We start from the raw sequence: 21546 nt of genomic DNA on the forward strand, positions 1-21546 counted from the left end.
GGAAATAACATTTATTTGAGCTCACACTAGGTGAAAAGCACTAATGATCTACACCAAACATCTAACACAGGCTTTTTTATGTAATCTTCCCCCCAAAAAGCTACTAAGTAATTGTTACTTCCATTTTATAAAGAAACTGAGGCTCTGAGAAATTGAGAAATTTGACCATAAAGGTAAACGGTTCAGCATGACATAACTAAATTCTGTCTGACTGCAAAATCCATGGTTTCCACTACACAATGTTGCGAATTTAGTCAGAAAACATTTGTTCAAGTGCGTTTTCTCTAACCATAAGATCTTGAGGAAGCCACTTAACTTCTCTAAGCCACAAATTCTTCATCCTTTAAATGAAGATGATTAAAATATACCCCCTATCTATTTGATGGGGTTACTGGGAAGCGTAACTGAGATAAGGCAGTGAAAGTCCTTTTTAAAAATTTAATTATTCATCTTCTGAAAAAGGACAAAGAAGGGATGGATTAACACATTAAAGTCAGTCTTTGTCTTTGAGTAGAACTCCTTTTAACACAGCACTGATTACCATTCATTAAAAATAAATAAACAAACAAACAAACAAACAAACTCTATGGCTGGTTCAATGATAAATACTAAAACTAGTCATTGGTGGCTTCTTAGATCATTTTAAAACTAAAAACCCACTTTTCATCTGGCTGCTCACATGATGTTAATCTTTGAAAATTCTGGTTCAACATATTTCTATAAATATAAAACTTTCTCCATACTTCTAAGACTATTACTTATTTTATTAATTCTTCTAGAAAATTTTAAATATAATGTTTCCCTAGAAAAACAGAACCAAGAATCAGGGGGAAATGTCATATAATAAGTACATCCAATACACATATTTCGATTTTATCATAATATTTTTTAATTTAAAAAAACATACCTCTTCTTTTTTCTAAATTTAGACCTTTTCTTTTCAGTATTATTTTTGGAAATTTGCATCTGTAAGATAAAAATAACAAAAAGATGAGTTAGTTCATATGGCACTAGATGAGCTCAGTACAATAGTAGATCGCATATGGTCCAAGTAAGTTAGCCTAGAAGAAAAACTCTGGACTATAGCCCCAAACAACACCTGTAACTCTAAGTCAACCACTTCACACTCACTGCAACTACACTGATTTGCTCACCTTCCAGGAACGGCAGGCTGATCCAGTATGAATGCCTATCCCCTATATCTACTACCCGTATCTTACCTTCACGAGTACATAAAAATGCTAAAACAACTTTTAAGTTTTAATACATATATGACCTCTAAAGAAAGTAAAAGAAATATTCAGATGCCCAAAACATGTGTGATGCAAAGCTTTATAGGTGGGCACTGACATGGTGAAGGCCCACAAGAAACTTATACCAGGCAATAGGGCTTGGGATTGGAGTGTTAATGTCTAAGCAAAGACAAGATGATGAATGTGGAGAAATTAGAACCCTCATACATTGTTGGTGGAAATGTGAAATGGTGGAACCATTTTGGAACACAGTTTGACACTTCCTCAAAACGTTAAATGTAGAGTTATCCTATAACCCAGCAGTCCGCCCCTAGGTATATATCCAAGAGGAACAAAAACATATATCCATGCAGAAGTTGTATATGAATGTTCATAACAAAACTTCCTTAATAGTTTCTACTTTCATAAAAAGTAGAAACAACCCAAAAGTCCATCAATAGATAGATAATAAGTGGTATATCCATACAGTGGAATATTATTGAGCCTTTTAAAATAATGAAGTACTGACACATACTGCTACATGGATGAATCTTGAAACCATTATGCTAAGTGAAATGTAAGAAAAGTCAGACACAAAAGGCCACATGATTCCATTTATCTGAAAGGTCTAGAAAAGGCAAACTCATAGAGACAGAAGTAAGACAGTGGTTGCCAGGGGCTAGGGAGAGATGAGAAATGGGAACTGACTGCTAATGGGTATGTGGTTTCCTTCCGGGGTGATAAAATTTTTTTTCTAAAAATACTGGTATTAGTTGAACAACTGTAAATATACTAAAATCCACTGAATTGTATACGTTAACAGAGTGAATAAATTATATCTCAATAAAGGTATAATTTTAAAAAATCTTAGTGACATGGATAATTGAAAGTAAGGCAATAGAATACAATATATCAACAAAAGAAACCTGATATAGCAATATTACTGTTAGAAAAAAGCAGATGTTAAGGCAAAATCCATAATCAGAGATTAAAAGCATTATAACAGTCCCGAATCAGTACACACCTAAAATCTTAACCTTAAAATACACTACGTGAAAAGGTTACTACAAGGGGAAATAAGATTAAGGTAACAAAGTGCAAACTACTTCATAGTTATTAACAGAAAGAAATACTGTTAAACAACTACTATAATCAGGAAGATTTGTATTGGAGATGGGTTCCTTTTCTACTTTGTTAAATATTCATATCGGCCAAAATGAACTCATAGGTATTGGCCAAAATGCCCTGACTTTCCTGCCCCAAGCTTTTGATAAAGTAGGATGTGGTGAAGAGCACCAAAGTAAGAATGACAGGATCACAATTTGAATGCTATTTCTGACACTTACCAGCTGTATCACTGTAAGTTACTGACTACTCTGATATCTAGCAAGAACCTGGTATAAAGTAGACGCTTAAATATCTTCTTACTAAATGACCCTTCTGCATTTCAAGGTCTTCTTTTGTTACACAATGCTAAAAAATTTAACTATCTCAGAGCATCTAGGGGAAGATTAAGTTAAATAACATGCCAAAAAATATCCAGTAGTGCCTGGCAATTAGTTGATGTTTGGTTATTGTTCAACCTGTAATACTAGTCCACTGGGCCAATGTCAGAATTCTATCGTTTTTTGCCTTAGAGCATATGACAGAGAACTTGGCACTGTGGTATGGATAGACTTTAGTAGTGTATTAGTTTCCCAAGGCTGCCATAACAAATAACCACAAACTTGGTAAAGCATAAGAAATTTATCATTTTACAATTTTGTAGGATAGAAGTCTGTCTCTTATAAAATACTCATCTTTTAATTTAGGGCCCACCTAATCCAGGATAATCTCATTTCAAGATCCTTTAATAATATCTACAAAGATCATGATTCCTACAAAGAATAAGGTCACATTCTTTTTTTAAATATTACAGGTGACATTCAATATTATATTAATTTCAGGTGTGCAGCATAGTGGTTAGACAGACATTTATATACCTTACGAAGTGATACCCCAATAAGTCTAGTACCCATCTGTTACCACACATAGTTAGCATATTGTTATTGACTATATTCCCTATGCTGTACTTCATATCCCCATGACTATTTTGTAACTGTCAATTTGTATTTCTTAACTTCTTCACCTTTTTCACTCAGCCCCTCAACCCCCTTCCAATCTGGCAAACATCAGTTTGTTCTCTATTATCTATGAGTCTGTTTCTGTTTTTTTCTATTTTGTTTTTTAGATTCCACATATAAGTGAAATTATATGGCATTTTTCTTTCTCTGTGTGACTTATCTCATTCAGCATATACCCTCTAGGTCAATCCATGGTAAGATTTGATAAGATTTATGGTAACAGTTGTCACAAATGGTAAAATTTCACTATTTTTTATGGCTAAGTAATATTTCATTATATACATGTACCATCTCTTCTTTATCCAACTGTCTATTGATGGACACTTAAGTTGCTTCCATATCTTGGTTATAGCAAAAAAAAAAAAAATGCTGCAATGGACATAGAGATGCATATGTCTTTTTGAATTAGTGTTTTGGATTTCTTCAGATAGACATCCAAAAGTAGAATTGCTGAGTCATAAGGTAGTTCTATTTTTAATTTTTTGAGTAATCTCTATGCTCTTTTCCATAGTGACTGTACCAATTTGTAATTCCACCAACAGTGCACAAGGATTCTCTTTTTTCCACATTCATGACACTTGCTGTTTGTTGATTTATAAATGATAGCTGTTCCGACAGGTGTGAAGTGATATAGCTCATTGTGGGTTTAATTTGCATTTCTCTGATGATTAGTGATGGTGAGCATCTTTTCATATATCCATTGGCCAACTGTTTGTCCTCTCTGGAGAAATGTCTATTCAAGTCTTCTGCCCATTTTTTAATTAGATTGTTTGGTTTTTTTTGGTGGTGTTGTATGAATTTATACATTTTGGATATTAACCACTTATTGAATGTATCATTGGCGAATATCTTCTCCCATTTGGTAGGTTGTTTTTTCATTTTGCTCGTTTCCTTTGCTGTGCAAAAACTTTTTAGTTTGATGTAATCCCATTTGTTTACTTTTTCTGTTTCCCTTCTCCAAGAAGATATATCCAAAAAATATTACTAAGAGCAATGTCAAAGAATTTACTGCCTATGTTTTCTTCTAGGAGTTTTATGGTTTGGGGTCTTCAATTTAAGTCTTTAATCCATTTTGAGTTTATTCTCATATATGGTGTAAGAAAGTGGTCTAGTTTCATTTTTTGCATGTATCTGTCCCGTTTTCCGGACACCATTTACTGAAGAGACTATCTACCCCATTGTATATTCTTGCCTTCTTTGTCATAGATTAATTGACTATGTAGATTTATTTCTGGGTTCTCTATTCCATTTCATTAATCTATGTATCTGTTTTTATGCCAGTACCATGCTGTTTCAATTACTATAGCCTTTAGTATAGTTTGATATCAGTAAGCATGATACCTTCAATTTTATTCTTTTTAATTCTCAAGATTGCTATGGTTATTTGGAGTCTTTTTGTGGTTCCATGTAAATTTTGATTATTTATTCTAGTTCTGTGAAAAATGTCATTAGTATTTTGATAAGGATTGCACTGAATCTATAGATTGCCTTGGATAGTATGGACATTGTAGCAATGTTAATTCTTTCTATTTATGAGCAAGGTATATGCTTCCATTTATTTGTATCTTCAATTTCTTTCTTTAATGTTTTATAATTTTCTGAGTACAGGTCTTTTTCCTCCTCGATTAAATTTATTTTGAGGTATTTTTTAATGTGATTATATTAGAATCATTTTCCTAATTTTTCTTTCTGACAGTTCATTATCAATGCATAAAAATGCAACCGATTTCTGAATATTGATTTCGTATCCTGCTACTTTACTGAGTTCATTTATTGGTTCTAATTTTTTTTTTTTTTTGGTAGAATCTTTAGAGTTCTCTATATATAGTATCAAGCTATCTGCAACTAAGGACAGTTTTACTTCTTCCTTTCCAATTTGGATGCCTTTTATTTCTTTTTCTTGTCTGATGGCTGTGGCTAGAATTTCCAATACTATGTTGAATGAAAGTGGTGAAAACAGACATTATTGTCTTGTTCCAAATAAGGTTACATTCTGAGGTTCCTGAGGACCTATCTTTTGGGGGCTACTACTCAGCATACTGTAAGTAGATATTATAATCTTTATCTATGCCATCCTTTCTACTTTCCTTCCTATGTTGCACAGCTGATTCTCCTATGTTGTCTAGCCCCATGCTACTCAGAGAGAGTGCACAATGTGACAGAATCACCAATACCTGAGAGTTTGTTAGATATATAATTTATCATGGCCACCCTAGGCCTACTGAATCAGAAACTGGGACTGAGGCCCAGGAATCCGTATTTAAATAAGCTCTTCAGGTGACTTTTAAGCAAACTAAAGTTTTCCAGGGACTTAGAGGTCTACCCTACATCCATCTACACAAATACAATGCTTTATAAGTGTCATTGATTTTAAAGAAACCAAAGCAAGCATTAATTCTTGTTGAATGTAAAAAAACAAAGATGTATATGTATAGAGTGCATTTGCCATTTACTGGAAAAAAAATATATATATATACACACATATATATTTAGTTATAATTAAGATTGCTGACTACGATGGAAAATAATAGAATTGACTTTAATTGCAAAGAACAGAAAATCCATAAGAATTGTATTTACATCAGATTCATATAATCTACATAAACTGACTTGACATTGCTCATTTCCTTAAGTCACTATTCATATAAATGAAAATCTTTTTATTGTTAAGCAAGAAGTTTGTTAGCTGTGTTAAATCTGAAGGTGTAAAATTCTGATTCATCATTTTATGCTCATAGAAGACAGAAACACATTTTGTAACCTTCTTTTGAGAGTAATTGTCAGTCAATAATCACTAAAGAACTGCCTACTTTGACAGAATTTCCAAAACCTGCGCCTGTGCCCTGAATAATGGACACACATTCCCTGTCAAAAGTTATCATATAGAAGTAAAAGCCAATATTCTTATTTCCTTTTGGAAAATCTGCGGGGAAAATATGCTTGGAATAAAGATGAAAACTAGATTCACAGAGTACTGTAAGTGATAGTCATTACTTAAGCTAAGTATCTGGAGAGTACAAATAATAAAATTAAGTCTTCAAGCCTAGATAATAATTGTTTTTAAAAACTATTTGAAAAAGGAGGAAGGCTGAACGATCATTTTCTAGCCCTATTTTAAACGTGATTTCAAAAGATGATATATATATATATATATATATATATATATATATATATATATATATATATGCATAAATATCAGTCAATTACCATATGCTCCAATCTAGTCAATCTTTAGTAGAGTCCTGTGAGATTTGGACAGTATCAAAGATCAGTCCCTGGCAATTTGACCTATAAATATCTTGCTGTCCCCTGCCCAATTTCTTCAGCCATGTGTAAGTTCACACCAAAGCACTATAGATTTCTATTCTTTGAGGGGCTTACCAGAGAAAACACTGGCACGTGTTTTGAAGCAGTGAGCTGAGACACAGGAGAGTATGTTTCCTAAAAATAGAAATTGACCACTAGACTGCCAGAAAGAGAAGGCACAAAATCCTTCTATTAACAACTGCCAATTCTGACTGAGTATAGAAGTAACAGGACATTTCAAGAAGCTCTACGATTATGTACTTCACTGATAATTTTTAAAGCCTAGGACTTAATTTTTTTAATGATCTATGACTATCAATTTATAACAGGGAGAGAACAGAAATTCAGGAAGTTTTTGTTGTTGTTGTTATTGTTTTACGGCACAAATTTCATCTATAAAGAGCTTAAGAATACTATGAACTAATCAAAACAGGATGTCCTGGGAGGAAAGATTCCCAATAAAAGAACTAATATTGCAGTTGTTTATCTAACTGAATGGAGCCAGTAAATTAGATTATTTGACCTCTAATTAGAAACTCTCTAAAAATCCAAGTCTATTGAAAACAATTCTTATTTGTGTATAGTTTTTCCTAAAGTCTCTGGATATTTCAGCAAGATGAATGTTGGAAGAAGATAACATTTTTAATAAAGACTTCCTAAAATTTATGTATTTCAATTATATTTTAAAAACTTGATGCACATAGAACACTTAATTTTTATAGTACTTATACTTTTTTTTCTGGAAAAAAGAATGAACATTGAGAATTTCATTACCTGTTTTACCATTTTTCTCTCCATCAACCTGAGTAGTAAGGATAACAGGCCTGATTCTTCAACCCATGAATCATTGTCAAATGTTCTGAGCATTTATTGTCAGCATTGTGTAAAAGAAGATGATCTCTCTCCTACATATAAATAGACAGACTCTACACAATAGCACATGCACACAAAAAAAGATTATTCTTTTAAAAAATGTATCTGGATACAAGTCTTTATATCAATTCTCTGATGATTCTAAAGGTTGAAATGGAGGATATCTACTCTTGCACCTTGATTCATGGAGGCTGTGAAAGATATACCTCCTTTTGTATGATCAGAATGATTGTGTTCCCCGAGTATGTAACAGAGTATACACATTTAAGAAAAACTCATCAAACTCTATGTTTGAGACCTATGCATTTCATGTGTTTAAATTGGACCTCAATAAAAATTTAAGAAAAAGGAAAGTCAAATCAAAGACAACTATAGTAACTAACAATATAGAAATTGGCAAAATGGTGATGGAATATTTGACTGACTCAAGTTTTGAAAGGTAAATGAAAGTAAATGATGTCCACAAAGTAGAATACAAAAGGAAACTGAATGAGTGTTGAAGCCTGACTGACACTCTTCCCAATGGGTTCCTCTGCTTATTATTCTTTTCTGAGATTTCTCTCTGTCTGGGGCTAGAAACCAGCAGTAGAGATCTATTATAATGTTCATCTTTGGGGAAAGATGCATATAAAGCTAAGTGAATCAAGTGAATTGCAGTATATGAATTCCATATTAGTAAGCAAGCTTATGAATTAAAACAAATATTCAGACATCTAGTCATAAAATGTAAGCAATTTATCTTGCTATTGGGCTAATGAAAATGTCCTGATTTTGAAGAATTTTTGCAATATTTTTTTATCTGAAAATATAATAGCCTAAATTTCTCATATGTAAATGTATAAATCAAAAGAGTGGTCATTAATTTTGTCTTTCAAAGTATATGTTAAATTATTGGCATTAATAAAAGTGTTAGAAAAAAGATACCCATGAATACACACATAAATTCTATATGTAAGCCAGAATGAAAAAGAGGTCCTTTTACCATTAGTAATAAATAATTGGGATAGTCTTATTTAGAAATATGTAAAATTCTACATTAAAAAATTTAAAGCAAAATGAACAGAGACAATCCTGGCTCTATCACCCGACTCGTCTTTTTTACTTATTTTGCTTCAGTTTTTTCACCGACGTATTACGAATAGCAACAGGAGAAAGGTTAAGTGAATCATAACATATTTTGTTTTAATGAAAAAGTAGTCATTTAAAGCATGTTACAAAAGCTCTGAAGCCCCCAAAGAAAAGTTTTACTATATAAGTACAGCAAAAGGACTACAAAAAATTTAAAAGGAACTGAAAAAAATGTTTGTAACATATTGACAAAGTATTAACTTTGAAAGAGAAGTGTTAAATGGCTAGAACTGGCAAGCTAAGGCAGTCTAGACATTTCCTTTAATTAATGATGAGACTGTAATTTGTACAATGTTGGGAGATTTTTTTGGTGGGGGATGTTCAGCAAAGAGGTAAAATTTTAAATGTGCTTATTCTTTGAACCAGCAAGCCTACTTCTGGTAATTTTTCCTATAGAAATATTTACACAAACATTTATTACGATCTATGTACAATGATATTGCTGCTTTTTTATTTGTAATTTTGCAAATCAAATCAACCTAAATGTCCACAACATGGTTCAATAAGTTAAGACATTTCCATAAAATAAAATGCTATGCAACCACTGTAGATCTTTGACTTGAGAAGACGTCGACAAAATGTTTATTAAGTGAAAAAGGAGAGTTTAAATTCATTCCATTTATGTTAATAAAGTACATATACTTATACATGTTTTATATAAACATACATCTCTAAAGATATGCAAAAAAAATGACATCAAACAAATGCATCATATTAATAAAAATTGGCTTAATTAATGTGATGGATTATGGATGATTTTAAAAATTCTATCCTCCAAATACAATGCTGTTGTTTTGAAAAAAAAAATCGTGATTAAAATATGGGACTTACTTAAAAAAAAGACTTTTAATCTAATCTTAACTACCTAATAGAACTACAATACTATTACAAGTCTGAGAATTTTTAAGTGTTCTTAAATTCTTACTTCCTACCTCTTTCTGAGAAATTGGGGGAAAAGTGTTGGCATTTATTACACAAGCACCTACTAAAATATAGCAACTATATGCTATTATAATTGCTTTTCATATTAATCTTTATAATAATCATACAAGGTAATTATTATTGCTCCCAACGCAGAGATTAATTCAATGAGATGCAGGGGTGTTAATTTGCCTAAGGTCATACAACTACATAGCACAACTAGCTCTTGAAGGCAGATCTGGCTCACTCATAAGTCTGTATTCTATCCACCACAATTTACTGTTTCCTGAATATTTATATATATTCAAATATTTTTCAGAGTCTATAGCAGGCAACACTGTCAGCTATTCCACCCAACTTTCTGACACACTACTGTTTTTATTCTTTTTTAAATTAATTAATTGATTTCTTTTTTGGCTAACTGACTCAGATACTTACTCTGATCTGCACAAGACTTTTTGACATCTGAAAATACTTACTGAGCTGTTATAATAGTATATACATATATATTCATGGATTATTAGAGCAGGAAGGGGCTGAGAGCAATCTAGATCTTCCCCTTCTTTTTAAAAATAAAAAATAATCAAGCGGGACTCAAAGAAATTGGTGTGAACTTACTCAGTCTCTTTCATTCCGACTGTTGGTACTGAGCAGAGACATAGGTCAGGCAGGTGCACCTATCCTACTCACATCTATCTTAACAGGTAGCCAAATGGATGAAGAGCTGAAGGAGAGGGACTATAAGAATGGCAGAGGCTTGTAAGTTAGAGATCTCAGTAATTGCACTTCTACCTTTTATAGCTAAATATATCGTTGAAAATGTTAAAATATGTTGAGTAGAGAATAAGTAAGTTATTCAAAAACTTCAAGAACAGTACATTTACTTCATTTCAGTTTCCTTCTGCCTTCTAAATTCTTTGGCTTTTTATCTAATGTGTTTCTGAATTATTTTGCATTATGTCACTGTACAAAGATATTTGTAATTCATTGAGGCCGGCAGTGTATTCGAAAGTCATGACAACTGTTGGGCAGTTCTTGTTATACAGTTTGTTCCATGCATTGCAAGATATATAGTATCCTTAACCTTTGCTCCTCAAGATTCCTGATAGTCACCCAAATTACTATAACCCAAAACATTTTCACAAATTTCTAAAACATCCCAGAGGGCAATGTCTCACAAACTACCTGTGGTAAAGTACCATTTGTCCCCTCTAATATGTTTAAGATGTAAACTTTTAAAAAATTACAAAAAAAAGCCACTAGGAAAAATAAGGACATAAGAAAGACATACAAAATACAAGTTCCATTTTACTGTTACATTTAAAAGACAAAAATTATGTCAAATTACTAAACAAGTTTCTAAATAGTTACTCTCATTTTTTTGTTCCTATCTTGTTGCAGACCAAAAATAAATAGTTCGCAGACCAACTCTGGTCCATGGACCACATTGAATAGCACTGTCCTAGGAAAGGACTCCCTTTCTTGAGTATCACTGGTAAAAATAAAGCAATATATCGTAATGTTAGTTATTACTGTCTTTATCATTTTTGATTCTAAATATCCTTTAGTAGAGACTGAAATAATTCCATCCACATTAACAATCTTGAATTACATTACATATTCCTATCCAAATCTTCAGGCATACACACAAGTCCTATTCCCTTTCTTTTTTAAAGGGCAACATTATCTTCTATAATATTGAATTCCTCTCTGCAAAGGTTCATCAACATTATTTAGCCAGTGAAAAGCCAAAAAGCAAAAGGATAAAACGAAAACTGATTTTAAAAGAACTCATAAAATATACGTATTCCGAATACAAAAATAATGCGCACTTCATTACTTATTCTTCTATAGGTTCACGCCCAACGTCGTTTTCTGTTCCCCCAGGTTACATTCGACCTTCCCTGGATGCACCTGCACCAACCCCACCACTCAACACAGGAAATACCACAAGTGTAGGCTTTCCTTTCAATCACAATTCTTTTTCTTATGACACCAATGTCTTATTTGTCCAGAAGAATTTAAGCATTGACTATTTCTTTTTTTCAATAGTCTTGTTAAGAATATTGTCACCTGAGGAGAATGTCAAGGTTAATCCTATCCCACTCATAGTTTGACAGTAAGTAGAGTTAAATATCTCTCTGCATACAATATACAGAATGATGTGTTAAATTTTAAATTCTTTAAAAATGCTATTGGCTTTATAAATTATGATTAAAAAGATTCTAGGTTTAGATTCATTCAAAAGGCTTATGTTGTTCTCTACTTAAATTTAAGGTTCTAGTTTTTGATAATTCTGTAACATTGACATAAATAACCATAAATATTAAATTTCTAGTGTCAATCTAAAAAAGGAAACATATACTCAAATAACATTTATAAGAAAAAAATGACTATATGTTATTTCGCTTTTAAATATTCATTTAATTTTCTTTTGAAAATAGCATTAATCAAATAGAATTTGATGTTTGTATACTTTATATGATAAACATGATCTTACCCTTTTCTTGGCCACCACTGCAACTCTGCCATCTGTTTTGGATTTATCTGTAAGATAATAAAATATAACTGCTTCAAAAAAGTACCTACACTCCTGTTCAAATAAATGAAAATTTACACAATCAAAATTTCCTGTTTTTTCATACTGTGATATGTTTTCAGTGGTTCTTTTGATCAAAATGCTAATAAACTCAGTTTACCAGAATTGACCAGAACAAAGTAATACAAAAGTAGTAATAATAATGTGAAGGATTAGTATACTTATTTAACAAAACTCCTTCCTTAAATCTGACTAGTTAGTTGGACATACCCTAGCCTCAAGTATATCTTATTTCTAGATTCCGGTTGGCTTGTGTTCTCTGGAGTATATAGGATCTGGAATTAAATCTCAGCTATCTCAACTTCTGGCCAAGATGGCAGAAAAGGTAAACACTGTGCCCGATTCTTCCCACAATCACATCAAAATCACAACTAAACTACAGAACAACCATCATTGAGAATGGCCTAAAGACAAGCTGAACAGAAGTCCTACAACTAAGGATATATTGAGAAAGCCACATTGTGAAACTGGTCTCAGAGGTGGAGACATGGAATAGGTTGGTCCCACACCCATGATGTGGCAGTTAAGGAACAGGAGGGTATCTTAACTATGGAAGTCCTCCTCTGAGGAGCAAGGGGTCCCAGCCCTAATTAAGCTCCGCAGCCCTACATTAGGCATCCCAGCCCAAGACTCCAGTAAGGGAAAAAGATGTCCCCATAATTTCTGGCTGTGAAAACCAGCTGGAATTGTGGCTGAGTGAAACAGAGGGCCGCTGGAGTCCCAGGCGCTCCTCTTAAAGGGCCCATGCATGAATTAACTCACCGATGAGTCACTCATTCTGAGCTCCAGCACTGGGGCAGTAGCTTGAAAAGCACCAGGTATATATGGTGAAGAAATGAATTGTCTGACTTCAGGGTTAGAGTTGGAGGGATAGTTTTCTCCCAGACAGAAGTGCCGGCAGAAGCCATTATTCCTCTGTTGAGCCCTGCCCCCACCCACTTTGCAGACATAGGCAGGCACCCAGGCTGCGTCTCCATCACCTGGCCCTGTTGATTTCCTGAGATTCCACCCCACCCAACTTGTGGGCCCACCTAAACTTCAAGTGGCTTTTCAATACAAACAGTATGTCTTGTATTGAGCTATGGCCTTTCCTAAAATCTCTCAAAGGTTCATAAATCCCAAACAAGCAGTACCTGGCCTCAGCATGACCCTCAGAATGTACCTCTTGCTAAGTGGCCCCAAGCCTAGTGGTAGCCAGTCTCAATTTGCAGCATAGCCTCTCCCAGATGCCTCCAAGCCCAGCACAAGTGGCAACCATCTGCAGATCACTCTGTAGCTCATACTAGGTGGCCACAGGCAGGGCACCGGCAGTGGCTGGACTTGGCCTGTACTGGAGCTTCTCCCAAGAGGCCCAAACCCAACATACCCTGTGGCCAGCTCTAGACTACCACTTTCACAAATGACACACCCAAAGGACAGACTATGCAGGCACCAGAGCCCTGCTAAAGTGAATCCTGCTCTGTGGGATCAGCCCCTGCACACAGCTTCTCCACTATAGTCATGGCCATCCCTAACAGCAGTCAACCTGAGAATCACTCTCTCCCACTGAAGTGCCAACACCAATCAAGACTCAACAACAACAGGAGGGCACACACAACCCACACAAGGGACACACCTGGAGCACCCAGCTCAAGTGACCAGGGAGACTGCGCCACTAAGCCCCACCTGCTATATAAGGCCACTCTACCAAGACAAGGAGATGTAGCAGATCTACCTAATACATAGAAACAAACACAGGGAGTCAGCCACAATGAGGAGATGAAGAAACATGTCCCAAATGAAAGAACAGAACAAAATTCTGTTCTAAACTAAACAAAATGGAGATAATATATCACATGCAGTTCAAGAATGCTTAGTGAACTTAGGAGAAGAGCAGATGAACTCAGTGAGAATATTAACAAAGAAACAGAAAACATAAAAATAAAGATAGAAAAGAAATAGGAACTAGTTAGAAATGAAGAATACAATAACTGAAATGTTAAGAGGAAATTCACAGCAGATTAGATGGAGCAGAAGATGAAACCAGAAATTTGGAAGACAAGGCAGCAGAAAACACCCAATCAGAACAGAAAAATCAAAGAGAATTAAAAAAAAAATGAGGATAGTTTAAGGGGACTCTGGGACAACATCAAGCATACTAATGTTTCCATCATAGGGGTACCAGAGGGAGAAGATAGAGAGCAGAGAATTGAAAACCTACTTGAAGAAATTATGATGGAAAACTTCCCTAATGTGATGAAAAAAAATAAACATATAAGTCCAGAAAACTTAGAAAGTCCCAAATAAGATGAACCCAAAGAGGCCAAAATATATCATAATTAAAATACCAAAGGTTAAAGACAAAGAGAGAATCTTAAAAGCAGCAAGAGGAAAGCTGTTAGTTACCTACAAGAAAGGTAGGTAAGCTGCCATTAGACTCAGTAGATTTCTCAATAGAAACTATGCAGGCCAGAGGAGATTGGCATAAAATACTCAAAGTGATGTAAAGCAAGGACCTACAATCAAGATTACTCTACCTAGCAGGGCTATCATTTAGAATCAAAGGATGGATAAAAAGCTTGCCAGATATAAAAAACCTAAAGGAGTTCATCACCACCAAACCAGTATTACAAAAAAAGTCAAAGGAAATGCTTTTTAAAAAAAAGAAAAACAAGATTAAAAATATAAATAATAAAATGGCAATAACTACATGCCTATCAATTACTTTAACTGTAAATGGATTAAATGCTTCAATCAAAAGACATAGGGTGGCTGAATGGATAAGAAAACATACATACGCTGTCTATAAGAGACTCACTTCAGATTAAAAGACACACAGAGACTTAAAGTAAAGGGATGGAAAAAGATATTTCATGAAAACAAAAACAAAAACGAAAACAAAAAAAAAGAAAAGCTGGGGTAGCAATACTTATATCAGACAAAATAGACTTTAAAACAAAGACTATAACAAGAGACAAAGAAGGATCAAGCAATTTCATTTCTGTGTATTTAGCCGAAGAAACCCAAAACACTAAAACAAAGAGACATATGCATCTCTACATACATGGCAGCATTCTTTACAACAGCCAAGATACAGAAGCAACCTAAGTGTCCATCAACAGACAAATAGATAAAGAAGAGGTGGTGCATATGGAATATTACTCAACCATAAAACAGTAAAATCTTGCCATTTGCAACAACATGGATGGTCCTAGAGGGTACTATGCTGGCTAAAACAAGTCAGACAGAGAAAGACAAAATACCATATGATTTCACTCATATGTAGAATTTAAAAATATAAATCCAGGCTATCTCTACTTGTACATCTACTACATGTCTACTACAGACATATAGCCATTATTTTATTTAATACTCATGATAATCTTGCAAGATATCTAGTTCATCCTCACCTCACAGTTAAAGAAGTTGAGGCTAAGTTAAATACCCTGCTTAAGGTCATACAGTGGGGCCAGACCCATCTGACTACAAGTCCTCAATCTTTCCGAGATGTCTGCTGCCTCCATTTGGGACCCTTGAGCTGCCAACAGTACCTCAGAGAAAGACTCAGCAAGAATGAGAACTATCAGTGCCTTTACTTATTCTACTGCTCCTAAAACCAGAACAATTAGTAACCAAATAGAATATAGAAAATTATTTCAAGACACTACTTTGACACATGCAAAATTATGTGTGTGTGTGTGGGTGGGTTTGCACATCTATGTGTATGTGTATTTATAAAAATTATTGGTATCTGGTGGATTAAAAAAATGTTTAATCTATAATTCTATAGCTAAATAGGTTATATAAAAATATTTATTCATAAATACATTTTTAAAACATTAATATTGTAGTAATGAAAGACAGAACAAGCTATGGATATTAACAATAAAGTTTTAGGGTTACATTTAACATTAAAGAAAAATACATCAAAATCTAGAGCTAAAATTCACAATGAATATGTAAAACAAAAAATAAATATCCATGAATATAAAAGTAAATGTTTGTTATCTAAAAGCAAATTTTGTAATTATATATATACACATATATATGTATGTATATATGTGTATATATATATACACATATATATATACACATATATACATACATATACATGTATGTATATGTAATATATATGTAAAATATACATGCATATATGTATATTTATGCACATATGTACACACATACATATAGGTTTAAATAATACACACACACACACACACACACACACACACACACACACACACACACACACACATATATATATATATATATATATATATATATATATATATATATGCATAAAACAGAAATCCAGAGGCACAGGTTATTATATTTATACCTACAATTGACTGGATATATATAAACTGCCCTCTTTCCTATGTTCAACTGTGTGCTTGAAATAATCCCTTCTTCTAGAATAGCCTTTTTCACCATTGATGAATGTACAAGACATCCACTGTCACAGATGTTTCCTCCAAGAAGTAATGCCCACCTCTTTTGTAAATCCACAGTCATCTTAGGTCAAAGAATTTTCTACTTTGTACTATGCTGACTTCTACATATGTCTAAGTACTCTGCAAGATTACAATGTCCCTTAAAGGCAGGGAGCATGTTTTATATGCAATATGTGCTCAATATTTTTTATAATTAATAAATGTATATGTATTTTATTTTAAATCTTATGTGGATCTGAAATATACATTTTACCTGAACAAATTAATGTAAATTAGACTGTAAGATATAAAACAGTATGTTCTCAGAATTTCAGTTTCTTTATTGATAAACCAGTAGTAATAATTATTACTTTATTGGTATGTTGTGAGATTTAAATAATATAATCCATGTGAATAAAACTTCTAAAACAATGTTTGGCAGATAATATTTAATCAACAATGTTCTCTTCCATTTTAGTTAATAAAGACATTTTGGTTAGTGTGTGCATGAGAAAGAGTGAGAAAGAGAGAGAGACTCTTAACCCCTGGAATACCAGGAAAAATAGTTTAGTCAGGATATAATTCACTATTGGATCATCTTTTTAAGCGATTGCGTCATTCAGCATTTAAATAAATAATTATTTTCATTTTTTTAACATATGGGGAACAACTGATAAGTAATGATAAAACAGCAAAATATTTCAAGATATAGGGAAAAAATTAAGAGCATTGAAATCCCACGATATATTTTAGATGCATAAAAGGGCCCAGTAGAACTTGATAGTAATTACAAGATAAAATAAATTTTATTGTACCAAATTTTTTTCTCCTTGTTTTTTAAAGATCTCTAATAACAATAAGTCATGATGAAATATTAATCATTACAAATAGTTAAAACTGCATGCAAAAAAATTCAAAAACTAAAATTAGATTTAATAGACCCCGATTGTATGCTGTCAATGAAAATAGAAATTTGTTATGCTTCTCCTCAAAATGTATGCCATTCTTATGTAAAATTTTCAGTAGGGAGATTAATTGGGAACAGAAATATCCAAACTGTTATTCAAAGGACATTTTGTGATCAAAAGTTGCAGAACCATCTCCCAATGCTACAAGGGAGTGTTTTCGGGAGTATCAACAACCTGATTTTCAAATGCTAAAGGAAAATTCTGATGTAATACTTTAAAATATTACAATTACTAGCGATTACCCTATTAATAACAGTAGGTCCGTGTTCAACTTCAGCAACACCAACCACTTTCTAAAGGCTGAATTTTCCCTAGTGAGAAAGGTTTAATTTCCTCCTATCTCAGCATGTAGGGACCCTCACATACAGAGTGAAAAGCAGTTACCAGGAAATGTAGATTTGGATAATTAAAAGGGCCTTTATTCCTCTTCAGAGCTATATCCACATCACGTTTTTAAAGTGTAAAAAAGGAACTATACGTAGAAAATGAAAATGTTCTAAATGAGTAGAGGTGGTTATGCTTCATGACACATAAGGACAAATGTTTTTTTATTTACAACCTTATAATAGAGGAGAACAAATATTATCATGAATCAAATTCTCTTCTTGAAATAATTTTTTTAAAGCCTGTTCATTCATGGCCTCCTCAGAAAAACCATCAGTATGTGCTTCTTTAAAAGTGACAGCTGAGAGCATTTTCTTAAAAAGATGGAGGCAGTCTAGTTTCCAGTCTGGCATGGAAGGAGCTTAGAAGTCACCACTCTGCCTTAACGACAAATAAAAGCTAAACAAACTGAAAATCAATAATTCTTCTTAGATCCTGCTAAGAAGTAAGGCCACAGGGAAGACTACTGCCCCAAAATTTGGAGGGACAGACGGGAGAATACAAAGAATCAAAACTTATATGAGCAGAAACTTCCAAAAGAACCAGTGCTAGAGTAGGAAATCACTAGTGTAACTGATGAATTTCTGGAGCCTCAGTGTGAACAAGCCTGAGAGATAAAATTCTAGCAGAATCTAGTCTTAGGGTAAGGAGATGAATTTTTGTGAGTACCTCCAGGAGTTCTACCAGATTCTCACACTAAAGACTGGAAGAAAATCCCCTTTTGCTCAGGCAGTAGGAGAAAAAAAAATAATAACCATTTGAAATATGCCAGAGCATTTGGTTTTTCTCAAGATAAACTATTTTACTTGTACCTAACCTATTGTGTTTTTTTCAAAATCTAACCAACCTGGGTGAAAGGAAATACCCAAATCCAGCCTGCTCTAGTCTTCTGTGAGTGAAAGGAAACACACAACCCCAACCCCCTTTAGTCATCCTTTACTACCTAAAGGGGCAATAAAAAAAAAAGAGAGAGAGAGAGAGAGAGAAGTAGTTGTGAAGTTCAAAGATCAGGATTGAGACCTAATCACAGGACTACAGAATCCCTCTCCTACTCTACACGCCTTACCACTACACTACTAAAGGACTATTTACTATACAGTTCCTTTTGCCCAGTACATCATGTTCGCCTTTCCACCAAAACTTGTAAGGCATACCGAAGGCAAAAAAAAAAAACAGCTCAAAGTGACAGAGCATCAAAAGCAGATACAGGTAAGTCAGAGGTGTTGGAATTATCAAATTGTGAATTTAAAACAATTATCATTAATATACTAAGGGCTCTAATGTTATAAGTAGACCACATGCAAGAACAGATGGCTAATATAAGTAGAGAGATGGAAATTCTAAGATAAAATAAAAAAGAAACACTAGAGATCAAAACACTATAACAAAAATGAAGAATGCCTTTGATGAGCTTATCAGTAGACTGGACACAGATGAGAAAAGAATCTCTGAGCTTGAGGATATAGCACTAGAAGCTTCTAAAACTAAAAAGCAAAGAGAAAAAGACTGAAAAAAAAAAACCAACTAGAATATCCAAGATCTATGGTACAACTACAGAAATGTAACATGTGTGTAACAAGAATACCAAAAGGAAGAGAGAATGAAACAGAAGAAATATTTGAAGCAATAATAATCAAGAACTTCCCCAAAATTAATCTCAGATATTAAACCATAGATCCAGGAAACTGAGAGAATACCAAGCATGATAAATGCCAATAAAAATATACCTAGGCATATCATATTTAAACTACAGAAAATCAAAGATAAAGAAAAAATCTTGAAAGAAGAGAGAGGAGGAAACATACATTACCTATAGAACAGCAAAGAAAAGAATTTTATCCAAATTGTCCTCAGAAACCACACAAGCAAGAGCAGAATAGAGTGAAATATTTAAAGTACTGAGAAGGGAAAAATCACCAAATTAGAATTCTGTACCCTGTCAAATTATCCATCAAAAGTAAAGGAATATGCACTTTGTCAGACAGAGAAAAATAAAGCAATTTGTTGTCAATAGATCTGCCTTGCAACAAATGTTAAAAGAGAGAAGGAAAATGATATAGGTCGGAAACTCAAATCTAAGTAAGAAGAGATTAGAGAATGACTAAGTGAAGGTAAAATAAAAACTTTTATTTTTCATATTCTTAAAGTATCTAACAGAAAACAATTTGTTCAAAATAATAGCAACAATATATTCATATACATATATAGAGAATGAATGATAACAATGATACACAAGGGATTGAAGGATGAATTAGGAAAATTTTGTTATTTTAAGGTATATGCATTACTCATGGAGCAGTATGGTGTTATTTGAAAGTGAGCTTAGATAACTTGCAAATGAATTTTCTAAACTCTAGGAAAACTACTTAAAAATGTTAAAAAGAAAGTAAAATTGATATTCTAAGAAAGGAAAGATAATAGAATTATATAAAATGTTCAATTAAAACCACGGAAGGGAGAAAGAATGGAAGAAAAAAATAGAAACAAAGAACAAGGGAAACAAATAGAAAATAGTAACAAATATGATAGTTATTAATTCAACTATATTAATAATTGCTTTAAATGACAATGGTCTAAATACACCAAATTAAGACAGAGACTGTCAGAGTGAATTGACAAACAGGACCTAATTATTTGTTGTCTACAAAAACTCACTTTAAATATAGGTTAAAAGTAAAGGGACAGAGAAAAATATACCATGTTAACACTAATCAAAAGAAAACAGAAGTTGCTATATTAATTTCAGACATAGCGGACTTCAGAGGAAGGGAAGTTATCAGGAAATAAAGAGGAGCATTACATAATGATAAAATGGTCTATAGTCCAAGAAGACATAATGATCATTAACATGAATGTTCTAACAGAAGAGTGTCAAAATATGTGAGGCAAAATTGATAGAACATAAGGAGAAACAGATGAATTCACTATTATAACTGGAGACTTTAATACCTCTCTACCAGAAATGAACAGTTCCAGCAAGCAGAAAATCAGTAAGGACATAGTTGAACTCAATACCATCAATCAACTGGACATAATTGACATCTACAGACTATTTTATTCAACAACAGCAGAATACGCATTCTTCTCAAGCTCACGTGGAATATTCACCAAGACAGACTACATTCTGGGACATAAAATACACCTATAAAAAATAGATACTACACAATAGTCTGCTCTTAGGGTACAATGGAATTCAACTAGAAATCAAAAATATTTTGAACTAAATAAAAAATGAAAATACAGCTTATAAAAATTTGTGAGATACAGCAAAAGTAGTGTTTAGAGGAGAATTTATAGCATTGAATACATATTATGAAAGAACAAAGATCTAAAAATTAATAATCTAAGCTTCCACCTTAGGACACTAGAAAAAGAAGAGCAAGTTAAATCTAAAGTAAGCACCAGAAAATAAATAAAAATTAGAGCAGAAACCAATGCAATTAAAAACAGGAAATCAATAGAGAAAATAAACAAGACCAAAGTCATTTCTTTGAAACTATCAGTAGAATCAATAGGGCAATATAGCTAGATAAAGAAAAAAAGAAAGAAAACATAAATTATACTAATATTAAAAATGAAAGTGAGGAAATCACTATTGAT

General features: G+C 33.1%; 1 protein-coding gene across 3 annotated transcripts in view; it reads right to left on the bottom strand.

Annotated features, from left to right (window-relative positions):
• Nucleotides 1–21546, bottom strand: part of ZCWPW2 (zinc finger CW-type and PWWP domain containing 2) — a 119649-nt gene that overhangs the window by 21644 nt on the left and 76459 nt on the right. For all 3 annotated transcript variants that reach the window (XM_039836704.1, XM_039836703.1, XM_039836702.1), the window contains exons 5-6: nt 12084–12130; nt 908–966 (exon numbers count right to left, since the gene is read on the bottom strand). In XM_039836704.1, the coding sequence (XP_039692638.1) occupies nt 908–966; nt 12084–12130 (106 nt within the window). The remainder of the gene's footprint in view (nt 1–907; nt 967–12083; nt 12131–21546) is intronic.

Source organism: Pteropus medius, unplaced genomic scaffold (assembly GCF_902729225.1).
Source record: "Pteropus medius unplaced genomic scaffold, Ma_sr-lr_union100, whole genome shotgun sequence".
NCBI classification, from domain to species: domain Eukaryota; kingdom Metazoa; phylum Chordata; class Mammalia; order Chiroptera; family Pteropodidae; genus Pteropus; species Pteropus medius.